Raw genomic sequence first — 22,325 nt, 5'->3', positions numbered from 1 at the left:
ATATGCTCAATTTTCAACAATCCTGAAACATTTTCTTTTGACACTGCTGTACTGGCAAGCTGTTTCCCTCTTCTTCTTGAGAGACTAGTCTTCATTTCCTTACCTTTCTACTGAAACTGTCTACTAAAGGTCAACAATAACATTTAATTTCCAAGGAAAGTGATCTCTGATCAGTCCCCCATCCAATCTGACTTCTCTACAGTATTTGATACTGTTCACTATACACAAAACTGGAAATTGGTCTTTCTTTAGCTTTCAGAGTACTATCATTTTCTATGAATATTCAAGTAATCCTTTATTATCTTCACTGGTTTCCTTCATTTGTCCACCATTAAATGTTGGTATTTTTTACTATATGCCTTGCTTTGGGTGTATTTTTGGTTAACTGCCATAATTATGACCCCTTGAAAGTTGATTTCTCAGGTTCCAACCATCTTTGAGCTACAAACCTAATGTTCAATCCTCTACTAGACCTCATTTCTGAAACAGGAAAACTGAACTCAACATGTTTAAGTGTATTTCTCCCAAATGCACTGCCTAATTCAGTTGACAGTGCCCATCACCCAGCTGTCTAAGCAAGAAACATCTGAGTTATCTTTAAACCCTCTACATTTAACTATCACCAAATACCATCAAATACTGAAATATAAAACTTCCCTAAAATGCCTCCTCTATCCTACTAACATTTTCCTACACTTAGGCTTCAATTAATTCAACAGCTTCATCAATGGTCTTCCCATGCCGAAATGCTCTCTAGTGTGTACCAAAAAAAGTCCATCCTTCCTGGCATAGCATATAAAGTCCCCTCACAACCCAGCAGTTTACATTTCTATCTTCTCAGTTTCATCTATACCTGCCCTAAACCTCCTCTTCCACAGATAACCTCCCTTCCCACAGACATATCACTCTTATAAGCAATGAATATTTTCATTCTTGCTCACCAAATAAGCACTGATTCACTGATTCCAAGTCATCTCTCTGTGACTTTTCCTGATCCTCTCCAAGAATAATAATTTCTGAATTGGATTGTGATTCTATATTGCTTAATATTTTCCCGAGTTATTACACTGTACTATTTTAACTATATGTATTTATATGTCCCTTCCTCCTGGTGTTCCTTGAGATCAAGCTTTGCTCTTATTTTTACTCTTTATGCATAAAACATAATAAGCTCTCTCCTCTGTCACTCATCTGCCATTATTTTATTCCCTCGAAACCTGCTGTGCTCTCAAAAAGGTCAAAAGAAAAAAAGAATGTGTAAACAAGCAATAACCATTAATAACTGGACACCATGAGGGCAAAAGAGGTGGGGAAGGAGAGGTGCCCACAAGTTGAGCGTATGCCCCCATATCCAAAGGCTGGATGAAGGAAGACCATCCTCCATCAAAAACAGTTTCAAGTAACCATGACTGAAGAATGCCTGATGGCTATGGGACTGTTTCAAGATCATTAAGAGGAAGGATACTTTTAAAAATTTGTACAAAGTACTAGTATCGCCCACTTATCACTCAATACTCCTTCCTTCAACACATATTTACTAAGAGCTTACTATGTGCCAGTCACTGCTCTGAGCAATGGTGAACAGGACAAAGTCTCTGCTCACATGGATCTTATATTCTAATAAGGGAGACACAGATATATAGAATCATGTTAGGTAAAAATAAATACTACATAGAAAAACACAGATGAGTAAAACTGGGGGCAGGGGGAAAGAGTTGCTATTTCAAAGAGTATGATCAGGGGAAGGGCTTCTAAAGACAGTAAATATTTCACTAAGCCCACAGTCATATGCATATATCAGCAGGAAGGGTCTTGGAGGAAGAAGAGAAAAGAGTAAGAAGGAAAGATGGCACTGTCCTTGGCATATTTAAGAAAAGGTGTGGCTGTGGCACAGTAACTGAAAGAGAGTGGTAGGAAATAAAATCTTAATTCATATTGGTAAAATTTAAAGGGTTAGCTAAAAGAGTCATGACAGGTAATTTTTACAATTTCCATTCTATTTAAGAAATAGGTGATTTAGACCGGATTTAGACCCTAACATTCTATTGTAAATAAGCAAACACAGCATTATCATACAATGGCAAAATAAGTAGTTACCATATGATGATAAAGGAAGTAAGATCAAAATCCATATCCCACCAATGATTCCCTAATCTCCATCTCTAGTCAGGATCCTAAACCAGCTTCAGTATCTCATCCTGTATACAGGCCCAAGCTTCAACACTCAATTCAGAATTCCCCACCTCTATGTTAAGTTGCCTTAGGTCTGGTCCAACATGCTAAATTAGGGACAGGACATTTAAGTCTTATTTGAATTTTTAAAGGCATGCCCAATGGGTTAGAACGGGTACTTTATACCTATTCTGATGTATGAAACTACCATTTTTTTCAATTACCTAAAATTCTTGAAGACTTTATTTATCTGACAGAGAGAGAGCACGCGCGCGTGTGCATGTGCACAAGCAGGGCGAGTGGGAGAGGGAGAAGCAGGCTCTTTGCTAAGCAGGGAGTCCAATGCGGGGCTAGATCCCAGGACACTCTCTCTCATCTCTCTCGTATCTCTTTCTTCTCCATTTCTACTGTTCTTTCTACTTCCTAGTTGAATTATCTTTCTTCAAAACTTACCCTCTAACAAAGGGCAGTACTCAGGACGGCTAGACTGGTTTAACAAAACAATTTTCTTTCACCATTTTACCCTTCTATCTGTGAAGGCTTTAATGGATCTCTAATAACTACAATGTAAAACCAAAACCTAGCCTTCGTTTTCAATATTCTCCCAAATTCACAGTACCATCTGCAATGATCTTTTCTTAAAGCTCTCTATTCCTAGTAGGATGAATTCTCACCATTCCCACAACAAACTTAATTTTCATATTTCCCAATGTCATTAAGACTAACCATGTGATCCCTAAAGGCAATCTCAGCTTATAAGAGGAATTTACATATGAGAAAAAAAAAAACCAATAAAGATGAATGAAATCTCCTTAAACAGGGGAAAAAAAAAAAAGGTATAGCAGCATCTTCTGATTAGAAGAGACAATTAAGAATTTCACATTACTAATACTGATAAATAAAACATTTCACTGTGTTCCAGTTTACAAAGTGCTTTTTATTCTACAGATGAAAAAAATCTTAATCTCAGATTTTAAGTAATTTGTCCAATGTCCCATTTAACTAAAATGAAGCAGTAGAGACTTCTAAGGACTCAAAATCCCATGCCTACATGCTGGCCTTCCCAGCCCTCTCTAACTACGTAAGAAACAAATTCATATATTGATTGTTAAAATATTAAAGTACCAGGATATCTACACATTAACTACAGCATGTTATGCAAAGTAAACACCTATTGAAAGAACGAACAAAGAGACAGCACTCCTAAGCTTCAGTGGTTCCCCACAGAATCTGGACGAGTTCAGAACCTTTTATACAAACAAAGCCTTTCAAAATTATGACTCCTCATTCCCATATAATTCAACCTACCAAATCATTCCACCATGTTCCAATACACCCAAAGATTTTTAAATGTTATTCAAGAGATAATGTGTGGGGAGTCTGCCATCACTGGTACAGTTAAATAGAAGACTAGCAAACAAAATAAGATACCAACGATAATGACATACGTATTACCAATCTTGTCAGGGCCACATCAGCATAAAAGCTGCTTGGGAAATACTGAGTTTTGCATTAAAAAAAGGTATCACTAAAATAAACATTAAAATAAAACTTCTAATATTCCTTCCACCCTTCATAAGAAACTGCATAATGTAAACAATTAAAAGTTTATGCTCAGGAACTAGACTGACTGGATTTGAGTTCCAGGTCTATCAAATTCCTAACAACTTAACCTCCCTGGGTCTCATTTCTGCAAAATGTGCATATCTTGTAGTATTGCTGTGCAAATTAAATGAGAGAATGTGAAGCACTCGGCACAGTGCCTAAAACATAAGAGTTCAAATATATCCTGTTAACTGTTCAAAGAACACAGACTAAAATGGAAATGCTAATTTTTGGCCTCCTCTCAAATCCCATCGTCTGGGACAATCTGCTGAAGAGGTTAAAAATGGTTCTTTCACCTTGAAGAATACCAATTACTCATTCGCACCCTTGGGGTCTCCAGGAAGTCAAATGGTGGCAAAATCTGAATGTGATCTGCTCTTCATTTGTCCAGAGGTTGTCTTCATGCACCTTGAGTAAAGTCTGGTTCATATTAAGTGAGCAGTATTTTTTTGAAAAATACTGAGATGAATGTAAACACCTGGCCAAATAACAGACTCAAAGTCTACATCATTGGTCTGAATCACCTAGTTTCTCTTCCAGTGGCAACTATTCTGACCTAAGGATGACCTAAATTCAGACATCGATTTCCATCATTGGGCCATATTCCAAGAACTCATACAAAACTGAAGAAGCCATGGATGCTCAGTTGACGGCAGGTATATGGTGCCAATGGCAGCCCCAAAGCGGTATCTTAAAGGGCAAGGTGGAGGATAATATATTAGTATGTACGACATCAAGAATATTAGACTCTCTTCCGCCTTTCATCTTTTAAAAATACCTCCTGATGCTACATCAATTTGCAACATTGTAACTCACCTGTTTTTTCAGTTATATCTGAATCAGGTGTGCCTGCCCTGCTAACTTCCCCTTCAGCATTCTCCTCTTCAGCACTAAGAGAAATTGGTGAAGAAGGGCCAGGCTGGGAGGGTTGAGGGGCTGCTTCGGGCACTTCCTCAATCTTACTCCTTTTCTCAAAGCGAAAACGGTCCAAGTTGAAAAGATTCATATTGGTCGAAACCACCACCCTGTAGAATTAAGAGCTTTAAATGAACTATCTGCAGGAAGAAAATAAAAAGAGAAAAAGAGGCCATGAAAACAATACAAAATACAAAGCCTTAGCAGTTCATTCCCAAGGCAATTAAGAGCACGCAAACATGCCAGTGGCACAGGATGACTATTATGGCTGCGCCTCATTGTTAGGCCACAATAATCAGAAGGTGGACAGGGATATCTTTCTTAAAATTTCCATTGCTCTTTCTACTCCCCTTCGTCTCCCCCCTCCCCGCCCCGCCCCGCCTTCCTCGAACCACACGCTGACCCTCGTGCAACCTCCTCTTACCCCAGCACGCGCAGGCACGTTCCCCACTCTAACCCCCCTGCGGGCCGCGCGCCCGCCCACAGGGAGAGGCTCCCTGCACTATGGTGCTCCCTGCCTCGAGAAAGGACGTGCCAGGGCCCGCGCCGCGATACTGCGGGGACACAAAGGGGCCAAAGAAGGGGAGCGGCGGAGGCCGTGCTGGCGGGCACCCGCCCGGAAGTTGACGCGGCGCGATCCCAGCTGAGAGGAAGCTGATAGGATCAAGAAAACATAGGGAGGGTTCAGAGGAGGGGAGTGTGCTGCGGCATCTCTTTTAATGCTCACTCGCTTGCCCTCTTTCTTTCTTTAGTACTTACAGTCTTGCAGGCTCGATGCGATGTAACAAAGGTTGAAACAAAGAATAATTCCTGGAGGGGAGCGACGGTAGCCGGGCCGGGACCTTCCAAAACAGCACGGACAGCCCAAACGAGCGCGCGGTGATGACGCAACACGCAGCTTAGGCTTTTTTTCTTCCCCAGCGACGCGCGAGCGGAAGATGTCTAGGCGCGCGCTGTTGCCATGGTAACTCGTACCCGCCTCTACGCCTGGGAAGCGCGCTTATGGCCTGTTTCTCCAGGTTAGCAAGAGAGTTGTTAAATAGAACAATAATAAACTGCACAATAGCAATAAATAACATAGTAATAATAAATAATATAGCATTTGATATAATGTATAATATTTTGTATAATGTATATATAGTGTGATGGTAATATTGTGCTAGGTGTTTTACATGAACAATCTCAACCCTTACAAGAAAGAAGCCTTTTTTACATAATAAGGAAACTGAGGCCTGCAGATGTTAAATAGTAAGAAGTAAAAACCCGGGTATTTCGAGCTTCAGAGCATATGAACCGCCTCCCCAACGTTGGGTGGATTATTCTTAGAGTGGAATATGACAATTCCCCTATCTTGACGGAAATACTACCTTAAGAATATTTACCCTTTTTGTTCTAACATTAGGCTAAACAGGCAGTTTTCTGTTTTAATTTGATCCTCTGGTTGGCATTTCCCTTAAAGAGAAATTAATACAAATCATTATTCTACCAAAAACACTGGTCATTGTAAACTTAAATTGGCATTCTATTTTATAAATCAGTGTTTTGAAGTGTATAATTATAACATGAACCCACAGTTTTATCAAATGCGGGCACACTTATAGAATTGAGTGTCTAGACCCATAAAATTCAGGATCAAAGCCTGAACAATTGTGATTTTGTTATACCTATTTTTGATATCCCATGAAATGCACCAGCTTTATGCATCTATGTAAACTGATGGAATCAAAGGATATATCAACTTATACATAGTAAATTATTTTTGGTGAAGAATATTTGCTATAAGATCTACTTGCAATAACTTTCAAATATGCAATACAGTATTAACTATAGTCACCATTCAGTACATGTAATTTTAGAAAAGAGTATTTGCTTTATATTCAGACAGATCTAACATTGAAAATGGATTCCACTAGCTGAATGACTTTGGGCAAATTATATTTAACTTCTCTAAGCCTTAGTTTCCTCATCTTTTAAATGTGGTTGATGATACCATTGACTTCTTAAGGCAATTCTGCAACACAGTATTAACCCCTTGACATTTGTATAGCTGGGGCAAGAGTGAAAATAGAGACCCAAACATCATATGTCTGAATATTTAAACATAAATACAGTTAACAAAATGTAAAAATAAATTATGTTTTATTGTCCTATTTTGAAAATGACCTAGAAAGCCAGGTTGAATTTATAATTCCTCTGTTGGTCAGAATGGATGATTCAAGGAGAATTGATTGGTGCATGTATCCTGCCTTCCCTGTATAATGTCCTCCCGCTCAGTTTGATACCATTAGTGGCCTTGTGCTCATGCATATGGACACCCAGCTCAAATGCCCAACTATGACCCCACCTGGGGTTCCTACATTGTTTAAAGAAAAAAAGGTTGTTTTGTTTAATTTGGATTTTATATAAACAATACCTTTCTAATATAAGTATGTACCATGCAATATTCAGAACTTGCTTGTACTAAAAACTTATTTGTTGTCTGTTTGAAATACAAATTTAACAAGGTATACTGTATTTTATTTGCAAGCCTACTTCCACTCCACTGCTAAGCCACCTCTTGGGCCTAGGAGCTTTTTTACTACCTGTTGGGTCTAGGATTTAGATACTGGAAGCACTGTTGGCCCTTAGCACAAAGGACCTGGGGGAAAGTCACTCCTAGCCTTTTTGGAGCTGTGTGATCAGAGATTTCAAAGACCAGCTGCTACTCAAAAGCATTATCTAAAATTGAAGACATAGGTTCTGAGTGAACCTGTCTTTTTGGCCCCACAGATTCCTTGCTCTTTGGGGTTCGGTATAGCAGGAAAAGGGCCAAATTGTTCTGTAAAGCCATACGTGCAGTACAGGAACCACTCTTGCCCAGCTCTAAGGGTGGGATGGTTCTGTAGCATTCACTGACCTGGGAGAATTGGAATTTTCTATGATTGGGATTTTGCTTAATTGTGGATCAAAAGGTTAAGGGAGTGTATAACAAAGTACACAGACTGCCATAACAAAGTACCGCAGATTGGATGGCTTACAAAACAGAAATTTAATTTTCTCATAGCTCTGGAAGTCTGGAAGTCTGGAAGTCTGATATCAAGACGTTGGTAGGGTTGGCTTCTGAGGACCATGAGGGAAGGATCTGCTTCAAGCGTCTCTCCTTGGCCATCTTCTCCCTGGGTCTTTATGTAATCTTCCCCTGTACTTGTGACTAAATTTCACAACTTAAAATGACCACATTTTAACTTAATTACATCTCTAAAGGCCCTATTTCCAAGGGTAGTGACATTCTGAGATACTGGGGGTTAGGACTTCAACATATGAATTTGGGGGAGCACAATTCAGCACATAACAGGGCAAAAGAGTGGAAGGATTCTCTATATGAACCTAAAATCTTCTGGAGTGATAGCAGGAATTGGGGCTAAAAACTAGTCCTCTGATTTTTCTTCCTTCTGACCCTAAATATGATCATTTTCCAAAATTCAATCCTTGGTGTCCTGCTTATCTCACCCTACTCTTGCCCAGAGTGCACTGATTATAGTGGTGACTAAATATATTTGTCAAATCTTATCCTCAACTATAGACTTAAAAAGGCTTAATCTTACTGTTTATAAGTTATAACTCAATAAACCTAACATTTTTTAAAAAGTGACTATAAACATTTAATTGATAAGGAAGAAAATTTGAAAACCACCTCTCCCCCTAGAATGAAGAGGAAAATGATGAAGAGGTAAAACCAATGAGATTTAAAGAAATGATAAATATAGGATTCAGAAGACTGAGAAGCAAACTTTGATGAATTAATATAATCAAAGAACAGAATACACACAAAATGAGCAAAATAAGTAATGAAAATACATAATAGAAAATGTTCATGAATTCTCATTAGTCTGCAACTGAAAATGCTCATGGGATTCAAGACAAAAGCAATTAAAGTAGACACTAAAAATGTTCTAAAGAATTTTTTTTAATTTCAAGAATTTAAAGCATGTTATTACAATTTTTTTTTTGTCAGAAAAAATAAACAGCCTACAAAGGGACAAAAAACATCAGTCAAAAACTTGTTCAATAGGGATGCCTGGGTGGCTCAGTTGGTTAAGCGTCTGTCTTCAGCTCAGATCATGATCCCAGGGTCATGGGATCAAGCCCTGCATTGGGCTCCCGACTTGGTGGGGAGCCTCCTTCTCCCTCTCCCTCTGCCACTCAACCTGCTTGTGCTTCTTCTCTCTCTCTGTCAAATAAATAAATAAAATATTTAAGAAAAACACACAAAAAACTTGTTCAATAAACTAAATGCCAGAAGGTAATGATGAAAGAACTCAAAGATCTGGAGGGAAAAGATTGTGACTCAGTAATTTTTTAGATTATGTATATGTTATTCATTTATGGATAAAAAAATTGCAAACTTTTAATTCCTTGAAAATATATCTCTGTTAAACCGTTCCTAAAAACATAAATCCAGGTGGCAGGGTCAAGAATGCAGAATTCATGGTATAGAAGTATTCTGTTGAGACTAAATAAAGTTAGGACTTAATAATTATAAGTACAGTGTATTCATCAACATTTTGTTGCATAACAGCCACAAAATGTTGGTTACATAAAACAATAATCTTGATTGGCTGGGATGGTTCAACTTCGGGCTACAATGCCTGTCTGCACATAGTACATGCTCAATAAATATGTGTTGAGTGAATGGATGATATTAATAACTACATAAGATGCCTAAGCATACAGATAACCACAAATATATTTTAAAATAAGCTGAATATTACATCATGGAAGAACATAAACCAGAATATTAAAAAAAATTTTTTTGTTTGTTTTACATTTTTATGTAAGCTCTACAGCCAACGTCGGGCTTAAAATCATGAGATCAAGAGTCACATGCTCCACCAACTGAGTCATCCAGGCACCCCATAAATCAAAGTGAAAAAAAATAAAATAAAACTCAGGAAAGAGGTGATACAACTCAAGAAGGGAAGAAAAGTAAAAGAAAAAAATATCTTAGAGGTGAAGATTAAACCAGATGTAACATGTAGTTAAATAAACATAACAGATAATGCCTAAAGAGAAAGGGTGAAAAGGGAAAAATAAAACATAAAAATAGGAAGGTAAATAGATTTCAAGAGAAAATAATAAATATTGAAGATAAGCGAAGAAGATCCAACATAATTATAATAGGAATCATTACAGAAGAAAACCAAAACAAAGCAAAAGTGTGGAAGAAATAACTAAAAACTGTAATTCAAAAAACATTTCCTGAAAATATCAAAGATTTGAAGCCATATATTGGAAGAGCACATCGTTTACCTGAGAATATCAACCGAAATGGCTAACACCAAGGCCTATTCTAGTAAAATTTAGAATTAATTTTTTTTTTTTAATTCCTTGAACATTTAGACAAAAATAAGCAAGTGAGCTATAAGGGAAAGAAAATTATATTATCACAGTTTTAACAGCAAGTCTTTATGCTGAAAGAAAATGGAATACTGTACATAAGAGGCTCAAAGAAATAAAATGTGATCCAAGGATTTTATATTGAGCAAAAGTGCTTTTCAAATATAAAGGCACAGATGGACTCTTAACATCATGCAAGAATTCTGTGGATATTATTCTCATGAGAACTCCTACAGAATTTATTAGAGAATGAACTTCATAAAACCAAAATGTCTATACTAACAATATGAAAGGACAGATTTTGAGCATTAGCTATATAGTTATTTGTAGAACAAAGACAATAAGAGGTGTAAAAGGAAAAGAGTAGCATAAAATGGTTATATGATCTGTCAGTGCATACCTCTTAAAATTGGAAGTGAATGGTAGAAACATATGAAAATTTTTTTTAATTTTTCAGTAATTGTATTGGAGTAATTATATTAGTATTGTTATTCTGAGACTTTTGTGTGTACATTTTTGAATAAAGCAAATAAATAACTCCATTTTATCCTGTCTCTTTGGAAGCCAGGATTTTCAAGTAGAAGAAAGGAGATACAGATGTGATAGAAAGAGGTTTGTGTGGGGGGCACCTGGATGGCTCAGTTGGTTAAGCGTCTGCCCTCGGCTCAGGTGATGATCTCAGGGTCCTGGGAATGAGTCCTGTTTCGGGCTCCCTGCTCAGTGAGGAGTTTGCTTCTCCCTCTACCTTTTCCCCCTGCTTGTGATCTCTCTCTCACTCTCTCTTTCAAATAAATAAATAAAATCTTAAAAAAAGAGAGAAAGAGAAAGAAAGAAAGAAAGAAAGAAAGAAAGAAAGAAAGAAAGAAAGAAAAAGAAAGAAAGAAAGAAAGAAAGAAAGAAAGAAAGAAAGAAAGAAAGAAAGAAAGAGAAAGAAAGAAAGAAAAAGAAAGAAAGAAAAAGAAAGAGGTTAGAGTGCAAGTCCTAGAATGCAGAGTGATCTTTTATTTGAATTGGAAATGTCATTAGGAACCTATGAGTTTTGATACACACACACACTTCTTGGAAAAAGAACAGATACCATTCTAGGATAGGAAATGCACAGGATGGACCTGGAATATCTTCCTATACCAAAAACAAGCAAGTTATCAAAGACCGCTAACATCATGTCAAAAAGATTCAGGAACCAACTTGAAGAGGCTCTTACTACTGGCCAAAGATGGAGCAGTTTAACTTGAATAAGATTAAGAATTCCAGTTATTTGAAAGCCATCAACTATGTTTAAATCCATGAGTTCTTTATGGTATTTTTAAAAACCTGGTTGTTTTTGGAGAATGAAAGGAAAAGATAATTCATTGTTATGAAAACTAATAGATATGGGAAAAGAATCAAGCTTTTATGTTGCCTTTACTCTGAAGGGTTCTACTAGGTAATTAAATAATAGATGAAGGAAATGTTTCTTTATAAAAGTATTTCAACTAGTAAGTGAGAAAGAAATGATAAAATTGGAATCACTCAGCAAGTCTAGCCCAAATTTCTGACCTACAGAATCGTAAGATAAAATAAAATGGCTATTGTTTTAAACCAGTAAATTTGGGAGTTAGTTTGTTATGCAATAATAGATAATAATTAGAACATATCCAAATATTTTCCGACATTTTTGTCTTAAGTATACTGATTCTTCCAGTTAGAAGTAAAATGTTACTTATTTTCCTGTCTCCAAATACCTAGTCTCAGAAATTGTCTGGAAATCTTAGGCTCATTTCCTGTTCACCTCAAGTTTGGAGTAGCTGAGTCCAGAAATCAACATTTAATACTTAGTTTGTGTGTCCTCATACTTTTTCTCTGCCTTCCTTGCCAAAAGAATTATTTCCCACAATAGTATCTAATTTCTCTTTCTCAGTAGTACAAATGAAATTAAAGTCACCTCTTTTTAGAAATATATACTTAGTCACAAAAAAGCATATCATTTCTAATTTGTATAAGGTGATTCAAGGTGGTAATTAAGATAAAGTTCCTAGAATAACAGACTATAAAGTAGAATTTTGTCAGCAGGACTACTCAAATGTGGTGACTAAGATTTCAGAAATAAATGATTGCTTCAAGTGTCCGTATGGGGATAGAATTCACCTTTTAAGTTAAAATAAGTATTTTTGTATGGCTGCTGTGATGGTTGGTTTTATGTATCATTTGACTGGACAAAGGGATGCCCATTTAGCTGGTAAAACACATTTTTAAGTATTTCTCTGAGAGTTTTTGGAAGAGTTCAGCATTTTAATTGGAAGACTGACTAAAGAAGATTGCCCTCACAAATGTGGGTGGACAGCACCTAATTCTTTAAGGGCCTGAGTAGAAGAAAAAGGTAGAAGGGCAAATTCACTCTCTCCGCTTGACCTGGGACATCCATCTTCTTTTGCCTTTGACCTTGTTCTCAGGCCTTTGGACTTGCATCTTGGACTGGAGGTACATCACCAGCTTTCCTGGATCTCCAGCTTGTAGAGGGACTTCTTAATCTCTAAAGTTGAGTAAGCCAATCCCTCATAATAAATCTCTTTCTGTATACTTATATATATATTCTACCAGTTCTGTTTCTCCATAAGCCCCTGACTAATACAGCTGCCAAAATCTTGTTAATTACTTGTTAGCTTTGAAATAGGCCCAGTGAAAATGTTTTATAGAAACCTCAAATTTCTTCATTATATAGAAGGAAAGACTTCGTGGAAATTTTATTTTTATTTCTTTTTGCTTTATATTTACCAAAATAAAACCATGAAGCAATTCAAGGAAACAGAAACCATTCCAAATTTGAATCAAATAAGAAACCAAACAAAATAATAAACAGCAACAGAGATTAAAAATGGGATTTGCAAACCTGGATCCCTTCTTAACTTGATACCTTAAAAATGTAAATCACACCTAGTTGGTAATGGAAACTTGTGTAAACTAATCTTACCTCCCACACACAAATATGAAATGGAAAAGACAAGATACCAAGCCATAAAACTAAGTAGATCTTCCTTCCTTGGTAACAAGACTAAGACAAATATTACCAGTTTGTAAGCAAATACTTCTTTTCCCAGAGTAATAATTCTTAATGAGGTGAGGTAGAGGGGATGGTCATGAAACTCTTTCGAGAATCTGTTCTTTAAAAAGTCATGGAGGGGGCACCTGGGTGGCTCAGTCAGTTAAGCGTCTGCCTTCGGCTCAGGTCATGATCCCAGAGTCCTGGGATCGAGTCCCACATCAGGCTCTCTGCTCAGCAAGGAGTCTGCTTCTCCCTCTCACTCTCCCTCTCTCTCAAATAAATAAATAAAAACTTTAAAAAGAAAATAAATAAAAATAAAAAGTCATGGAGGGGTACGTGGGTGGCTTAGTTGGTTAAGCATCTGACTCTTGATTTTGGCTCAGGTCATGATCTAAAAGTCTTGACAGCAAGCCCTGCGTGGGGCTCTGCGCTATGCGGGGAGCTTGCTTAAGATTCTCTCTCTCCCTCACCTTCTGCCCCCCTTCATGCTTGCACACACATGCACGTGCTCTCTCTCTCTCTCAAATAAATAAATAGCCATGGACTGCCTTCCAAAACCTGCATATGCATGTGATAGACTACATAATTTCAGGAGGTTCATAGAACTCCTAGTGCTCTGTGAACTTCACATTGAGTAATTATTATTTTTTTTACATTGAAAAATTATGACAAAGAGGTCCTCAATCCTTATAACTGGTGGAATTCATGATGATTCTATCCCTGTATGTGACTTTTTTTTAGTTTTTATTTAAATTCCAGTTAGTTAAACATACAGTGTAATATTAGTTTCAAGTGTACAATATAGTGATTCAACATTGCCATACAATACCTGATGCTCATCACGACAACTGTACTCCTTAATCCCCATCACCTATTTAACCCATCCACCCACCTTCCCTCTGGTAAACATCAACTTGTTCTCTATAGTTAAAGGTCTGTTTCTTGGTTTGCCTCTCTCTCTCTCTCTTCCCTTTGCTCATTTGTTTCATAAATTCCACGTATGAGTGAAATCATATGGTATTTGTCTTTCTCTGACTTATTTCACTTAGCATAATATTCTCTAGCTCTATCCATGTTGTTGCAAATGGCAAGATTTTATTCTTGTTTATGGCTGAGTAATATTCGTGTGTGTGTGTGTGTACCTCTTCTTTATTCATTCATCAGTTGATGGACACTTGGGCTCTTCCATAATTTGGCTATTGTAAATAATGCTGCTATAAACATCGTGTGCATCTATCCTTTTGAATTAGTACTTTTGTATTCTTTGGGTAGATACCTAGTAGTGCAATTGCTGGATCGTAGGGTAGTTCTATTTTTAACTTTTTAAGGAACTTTCATACTGTTTTCCAGAGTGACTGTACCCATTTGCAATCCCACTGACAGTGCAAGAGGGTTCCTTTTTTCCACATCCTTGCCAACACTTGTTGTTTTTTTTTAGCCATTCTGACAGATGTGAGGTGATACCTCTTTATAGTTTTGATTTGTATTTCCCTGATGATCAGTGACGTTGAACATCTTTTCATATATCTGTTGGCCGTCTGTATGTCTTCTTTGGGAACATGTCTATTCATGTCTTTCACCCATTTCTTAATTGAATTATTCATTTTTTGGGTGTTGAGTTTTGTAAGTTCTTTATATACTTTGGATACTAACCCTTTATCAGATATATCATTTGCAAATATTTTCTCCTATTCTAAAGGTTACCTTTTAATTTTGTTGATTGTTTCCTTCCCTGTGCAGACATTTTTTTTATTTTGATGAAGTCCCAATAGTTTTGTTTTTTTTTTTAAGATTTTTTATTTATTTGCGAGAGAGACAATGAGAGACAGAGAGCACGAGAGGGAGGAGGGTCAGAGGGAGAAGCAGACTCCCTGCTGAGCAGGGAGCCTGATGTGGGACTCGATCCCGGGACTCCAGGACCATGACCTGAGCCGAAGGCAGTCGCTTAACCAACTGAGCCACCCAGGCGCCCCCCAATAGTTTATTTTTGCTTTTGTTTCCCTTGCCTCAGGAGACATATCTAGAAAGAATATCCTGGGCCAATATCAAAGAGGTTATACCTTTGTTCTCCTCTAGGATTTAAATGGTCTCATGTCTCCAATTCAGTCTTTAATTGATTTTGAATTTATTTTTGTGTATAGTATAAGAAAATGGTCCAGGGGCACCTGGGTGGCTCAGTCGTTAGGCATCTGCCATCAGCTCGGGTCAGGGTCCCAGGGTCCTGGGATCGAGCCCCGCATCGAGCTCCCTGCTCCGCGGGAAGCCTGCTTCTCCCTCTCCCACTCCCCCTGCTTGTGCCTCTCTCACTCTGTCTCTCTCTGTCAAATAAATAAATAAAATCTTAAAAAAAGAAAAAAGTGGTCCAGTTTCATTCTTCTGCATGTTGCTGTCCAGTTTTCACAACACCATTTGTTGCAAACACTGTCTTTTTCCCATTGGATGTTCTTTCCTGCTTTGTTGAAGATTAATTGACCATATAGTTGTGGGTCCATTTCTGGGTTTTCTATTCTGTTCTATTTATCTGTGTGTCTATTTTTGTGCCAGTACCATACTGTCTTGATCACTACAGCTTTGTAATGTAACTTGAAGTCTGAAGTTGTGATGCTTCCAGCTTTACTGTTTTGTTTTGTTTTGTTTTTTTCTTTCAAGACTGCTTTGGCTATTCAGGGTCTTTTGTGGTTCTGTACAAATTTTAGGATTGTTTGTTCTAGCTCTGTAAAAAATGCTGTAGGTATTTTGATAGGGATTACACTTAATGTGTAGATTCCTTTGGATATTATAGACGTTTTAACAATATTTGTTCTTCCAATCCATGAGCATGGAATGTTTTTCCATTTCTTTGTGTCATCTTCAGTTTCTTTCATCAATGCTTTATAGTTTTCAGAGCACAGGTCTTTTATCTCTTTGGTTTGTATTCCTGGGTATCTTATTGTTTGGGGTGCAATTGTAAATGGGATTGATTCCTTAATTTCTCTGCTGCTTCATTATTGGTATATAGAAATACAACAGGTTTCTGTACATCGATTTTGTATCCTGTGACTTTACTGAATTTGTTTATCAGTTCTAGCAGGATTTTTGTTTTGTTTTGTTTTGTTTTGTTTTTGGTGGAGTCTTTCAGGTTTTCTACATAGAGTATCATGTCATCTGCAAACAGTAAAAGTTTTACTTCTTTCTTACTGATTTGGATGCCTTTTATTTCTTTTTGTTGTCTAATTGCTGTGGCTAGGACTTCCAGTGCTGTGTTAAATAACAATGGTGAGAGTGGACATCCTTTTCTTGTTCCTTACTGTAGAGGAAAAGCTCTCAGTTTTTCCCCATTGAGGGTGATATTAACTGTGGGTTTTTCATATATGGCCTTTATTATGCTGAAACACTTATTAACCAATTTAGGGGATTAAAAATATTGAGTATGCTTCACCCTTTGATAATTACCTGCTATATGTTGATAACTACCATAATTGCTTTCCTAGAAAAAGATGGGATTTAAATTCTAGATAAAACACATAATGCCTTTATCAACAATAGGCAAACTAGGGAAAGAGCCCAAGTGTCCATCGACTGATGAATGAATAAAGAAGATGTGATATAGAGATGGCTGGGTGGCTCAGTCAGTTAAGCATCTGCCTTTGGCTCAGGTCATGATCCCAGGGTCCTGGGATCAAGTCCTGCATCAGGCTCCTTGCTCAGTGGGGAGCCTGCTTCTCCCTCTGCCTGCCACTCCCCCTGTTTGTGTGCTGTCTCTCTGACAAATAAATAAATAAAATCTTAAGAAAAAATGTGGTGTGTGTATGTATATATATGTGTGTGTGTGTTATATATATGTATATATACACACATATATATATATAAAATAGAATATTACTCAGCCATCAGAAAGAATGAAATCTTGCCATTTGCAGCGATGTGGATAGAGCTGGAGTATATTATGCTAAGTGAAATAAGTCAGTCAGAGAAAAACAAATACCATATGATTTCACACATATGTGGAATTTAGGAAACAAAACAGATGGACATATGTGAAGGGAAAAAAAGAGAAAGAGAGAGGGGGAGGCAAACCGTAAGAGACTTTTAATGATAGAGAATAAACTGAAGGTTGATGGAGGGAGGGGGTAGGGGATGGGCTAAATGGGTGATGGGTATTAAAGAGGGCACTTGTTCTGATGAGCACTGAGTGTTATATGTAAGCGGTGAATCACTAAATTCTACTCCTGAAACCAGTATTACACTACATGTTAACTAACTAGAATTTAAATAAAAATTTGTATATAAAAAAAAAGAATGACCTGTGGAAAACTGGTTAAACCTTCAAATATTAATTTTAAAAAGTATTTTTGGAATTAAAAGAAAGACTCTATGATCCTGCTATAAAAGTCAAACATGAAGTAAAGTTATTTCTGGAATAGTTTGGGCAGAGAATTTTGATTCTCAAATCTAGCATGGAGTTTTATTAAATCTTAAAATTACTTTCATTAAAAAAACATAATGCTTGACTTCCAATAACTTCCCATTAAAGAGAAAATACTATGTTGTATCTTTTCCTTATTTGATTTTTTTCATCCTAATTTTTTTCTCTTTTTCTAGTTAATTATGTCTTACAATTGTCGGGATACTCTCAAATAGAAACTTGAGTTCACAAACACACAAGACACTGTGTGGTCATCATTTTGTCATTTTCTACACCCACGATGTCAGGATGGTGCTTGATACTTTGAATCATTCAAGTCACACATCCAGTCCAAACTTTCCACATCTGTACTTGTGGCATCTCATTTTTTTTTTTTTTGTAGTAATGCTTGCCTTGAAGTTATCCTTTTACATCTGCCATTCTGCAAATATCACTTTTCACCATATATTTAACTCAAATTGTATCATTATAATCAATTATTTTTTCTTAAGATTTTATTTATTTATTTGACAGACAGAGAGCCAGAGAGAGAGGGAACACAAGCAGGGGGAGTGGGAGAGGGAGAGGGAGAAGCAGCCTTCCCGCTGAACAGGGAGCCTGATGCAGGACTCCATCCCAGGAGCTTGGGATCATGACCTGAGCCAAAGGCAGACGCTTAACAACTGAGCCACCCAGGCGCCCCTATAATCAGTTCTTTATATAAATTTTTTCTTCTTGAATTGGTCTTTACAAAGATTTTTAAAAATAAAGTAAGTTACTCTTTTCCTTCAGCCATTTCAAATTCCACAACTACTTAACATAATTTAAAATTCTTACTGCCAGATCTACTTAGACTTAATAAAAACGCAATTCTGGGGATAAATTCCATTTTCACATTTTACATTTTTGTACAATGTATGTTGTCTGTGGACTGTTCCTACTTAGTTATTTGATAATATTATAAATGCTTTACATTATATATGTCTGTATTCTTGAAAGTAGAAGCATTACTGAACCAAAGATATAGGCTTCAATAAATAATCATGGATGATATATTTATAGTCATCTATAAAGAGTACAATGAATTCTTCATAAGAAAACAATTTCAAAATTACAAAGTCATTATGAAATTAAAGACACCTGATCCCATCTCTTCTGTTGATTAGTGGTGTGATATTCTTTCAATTTCCTCGTCTGTAAAGGAGAGAAAATAGTACCCACACTAGTGGGTTTCTGTGCATTAAATTTGAAACAATTCATGTTTAGGGCAGGGCCTGGCATATAGCTAATAGCAAGTAAATATTTATGATGTTTAAAGTGAAACTCACCTCATTTAGGAGTTAGACTCCCAGTAAGAAAATTATGTGAAAAATCACTTTTAATTAAAATTACCCTCATAAATTCAGTAAAGCAATAATTAATTAGAGTACATAATGGATTTAGTATAGTATGTAACTCCTATTAATGTGTTTAATTATTATTGTGTGCCTGTGCTGTGCCAAGGACTATAAGAAGTGGTGGGAGATATAAGAATGAACAAGTCTGATGTGATTCCTTTCCTCTAAGGGCTTAATTTCTGTCAGGGGGACAATTAACCATGAATTACAAAATAGTATAAATTATGCTTTGATAGTGAAAGTATAGGGTAATGGAGGGGCTCTTATGATTTTGGTGGCGGAAGCCAGGGAGAAAGTGACAGCTGAATCCTGAAGGAGGGAGTAGAAGTAAACCAGCAAAGAGTTAAAATTATGACAAGGATAGAAATGGCTGAAGTCCTGTAGAGGCCATGTAAAATAATTTGTTCTTAATCCTCATGGCAGAGGATAGGATTAAAGGTTTTTAAGCAGTTATAGTTTCTGGTGTTATATAAACACTGAATTGGAGTAGAGTAAGACTAAAGGTCTATCTTTACAAAAGAATGGCAGCTATAATAAATGCAGAAGAATGATGAAATTAGAAAACATTACTGTGAATCTTTCAAATAATTTAGGGAAGAATCATTAATGGATGATGGTAAAAATGAATGGATGAAAGGATGGCATGGAACTGGATAATCACAAGATATTCAAGTTTTCATCCCACAGATGATTTACTAATTACAAAGCAAAATATGCATCCTTACAATGGAGAGATCTTGTGAACTTGACATTATGTGCCTTTTGATGTAATGCAATAAGAAGTTGTTATGGGCTGAATTGTATCTCCCCAAAATTCGTATGTTGACATCCTAACCCCCAGTATCTCTGAATGTGACTGTATTTGGAGATAGGGTCTTTAAAGAAGTAATTAAGATAAAATGAGGTCACATGGGGAAAAAAAGATAAAAGGAGGTCACATGGGTGGACCTACTCTAATACAACTCTTGTCCTTATAAGAAGTGGAGATGAGCACACAGATTCACTCAGAGGAAAGATCATGTAAAGACAGGAAAAAGATGGACATATACAAGTCAAGAAAAGATGGCTGCAGAAAAAACCAACCTTGGCAGAGTAGGAAAACCCAAGGCCCTCTTTGTCCTATGGATACAACTAGATAACACTCACATCAGTGTAAATAACCCAGAAAATGACCCAAAGACTGGCAGAACAAACTCCACAACTAAATGTAGAGAAGAAGTCAAACTGAAGAGAATAGGAAGGGCAGAGACATAGTCGGGAACTAAACAGACAATGGGACTGTATGCTGGAGGGAGGGACACCAGGGGTGTAGAGAGGAGAGAGAAATAGACCCTCACACCAGGGAGCCCACATGGGGAAGATGAATCCACATAACATTTGGCTTTGAAGACCAAAGGGTCTAAATTTTATGAGTTCATACAACCAATGGGACTTACAACTTAAAATTTTAAAAATCAGCAGGTGGGCGCCTGGGTGGCTCAGTTGGTTAAGCGACTGCCTTTGGCTCAGGTCATGATCCTGGAGTCCCTGGATCGAGTCCCGCATCGGGCTCCCTGCCGAGCAGGGAGCCTGCTTCTCCCTCTGACCCTCCCCCCTCTCATGTGCTCTCTCTCTCTCTCATTCTGTCTCAAATAAATAAATAAAATCTTTAAAAAAAAATAAAAAAATAAAAATCAGCAGGCTCTGAGAGGCAAAAACAAACAAACAAAAAAGAGCATTCAAACCTTGCTAACACTGCATGTCCTGCCCCTGTGCACTTTGCAGATCTGCCCTGTCCAATACACTCTTGGCCAGAGCCCATCCAAAGCAGTGACACAAGACTGGCAGTGTGCAAGCAGCCCTGACAGAAGCTGGCACTACTCCAAAATGACTCCTGTCTCAGGTAGAAGGAAAGATAACCACACTAGTCTGACTGTGCCCCCAGCAGTGGGCTGGGGCAGACAACTGGTCTGACTGCAGGCCCCACCCACCAATGAAAGTTTCTCCAGAGACAACACAGGGAAACTACCCTGCATTTTGGTACTACTGCATCTCTGGCAGATGCCTGGTTTAACTTAACTCAAGTCCCAGAGGGGCCCATTAACACCACAGGAACCAAACACTGCCCACAATAGGCAAAGAAAGCCACTGCAGATGACTGGACTGATGGAAAAAGTGGCCAAGACACAACAGCAGTGTGCAGCAACACACAAAGGAGACACCCCTGAAACACCAGTTTCTGGTGAGCAGGGAACACTACACTGCAGGACACTAGAGGACCTCTTTTTCATAAGGCCATTACTTTCAAGTGTAGCAGATGTAGCTGACTTTTCTAACACACAGAAACTGACAAGGAGATTTAGGCAAATGCAGCAATAGAGGAATATGTCCCAAATGAAAGAACAGGACAAAATCACAGCAAGAGACCTAAGCGAAACAGAGATAAGTAATATGTCAGATAGTTTGAAGTAATGATTATAAAGATACTCACTGGTCTTGAGTAAAGAGTGGAAGACATCAATGAGACCTCTAACAAAGAGATAGAAAACATAAAAAAGAACCAGTCAGAGATGAAGAACTCAATAAATGAAAATAAATGTACATTAGATGGAATATATAGTAGACTAGAGGAAGCAGAAGAATGGATCAGTGACCTGGAGGACAGAGCAATGGAAAGCAATCAATCTGAACAGGTGAGAGAGAGAAAAAAAATAAATGAAAATTATTTCAACTCAGTGACAACTCAGAGAACTCAGTGACACCAGAGCATTATAACATTCTCATTATAGTGATCTCAGAAGGAGAAGAGAGAGAAAAGGGTGGGTGCTGAAATTTATTTGAAGAAATAATAGCTGAAAACTTCCTGAATCCGGGGATGGAAGCAGAAATCCAGAATCAAGGAGGCAGAAGGATCCCTCAAGGGGCGCCTGGGTGGCTCAGTCGTTAAGCATCTGCCTTCAGCTCGGGTCATGATCCCGGGGTCTTGGGATCAAGCCCCACATTGGGCTCCCTGCTCAGCAGGAAGCCTGCTTCTTCCTCTCCCTCACCCACGCCCCCTGCTTGTGTTCCCTCTCTCACTGTATCTCTCTCTGTCAAATAAATAAAATCTTAAAAAAAAAAAAAAAGGATCCCTCAACAAAATCAACACAAGGAGGTCTACACTAAGACACTAAGTGATTAAAATGGCAAAAAGTAGTGATAAAAAGAGAATGTTAAAAGAAGCAAGAGAAAAGAATACAGTTACATACAAAGGCACACTTCCCCTACTCCCTGCATAAGGCTGTCAGCTGATTTTTCTTTTTCTTTTCTTTCTTTCTTTCTTTATTTTTAATTTTATTATGTTATGTTAGTCACCATACAATACATTTTGATGTGGTGATCCACGATCCATTGTTTTCATATAACACCCAGTGCTCCATGCAGTGCATGCCCTCCTTCATACCCATCACTGGGCTAACAAATCTCCCCCCCCCCC

General features: G+C 37.5%; 1 protein-coding gene and 1 long non-coding RNA gene across 7 annotated transcripts in view; one reads left to right on the top strand and one right to left on the bottom strand.

Moving 5' to 3' along the window:
* The window catches only part of SMARCAD1 (SWI/SNF-related, matrix-associated actin-dependent regulator of chromatin, subfamily a, containing DEAD/H box 1), a 74,934-nt gene extending 69,237 nt beyond the window's left edge, over positions 1-5,697 (bottom strand). For 2 of the 6 annotated variants that reach the window (XM_032400844.1, XM_032400845.1), the window contains exons 1-2: positions 5,117-5,346; positions 4,594-4,802 (exon numbers count right to left, since the gene is read on the bottom strand). In XM_032400844.1, coding sequence (XP_032256735.1) covers positions 4,594-4,783 — 190 coding nt within the window. In that variant the 5' untranslated portion in view covers positions 4,784-4,802; positions 5,117-5,346. Of the gene's footprint in view, positions 1-4,593; positions 4,833-5,116; positions 5,347-5,451 lie in introns of those variants that run through there. The other 4 variants (XM_032400840.1, XM_032400841.1, XM_032400839.1 and 1 more) reach the window with 4 other exon arrangements.
* Positions 5,642-22,325, top strand: part of LOC116630160 — a 58,539-nt gene continuing 41,855 nt past the window's right edge. Inside the window, exon 1 of the long non-coding RNA XR_004298887.1 lies at positions 5,642-5,711. This is a non-coding gene — a long non-coding RNA (uncharacterized LOC116630160). The remainder of the gene's footprint in view (positions 5,712-22,325) is intronic.

The sequence above is a fragment of the Phoca vitulina genome, unplaced genomic scaffold (assembly GCF_004348235.1).
Source record: "Phoca vitulina isolate PV1807 unplaced genomic scaffold, GSC_HSeal_1.0 scaffold3, whole genome shotgun sequence".
Classification (NCBI taxonomy): Eukaryota; Metazoa; Chordata; class Mammalia; order Carnivora; family Phocidae; genus Phoca; species Phoca vitulina.
The sequence above is the reverse complement of the archived record's forward strand: the minus strand, read 5'-3'. Positions and strand labels throughout refer to the sequence as shown.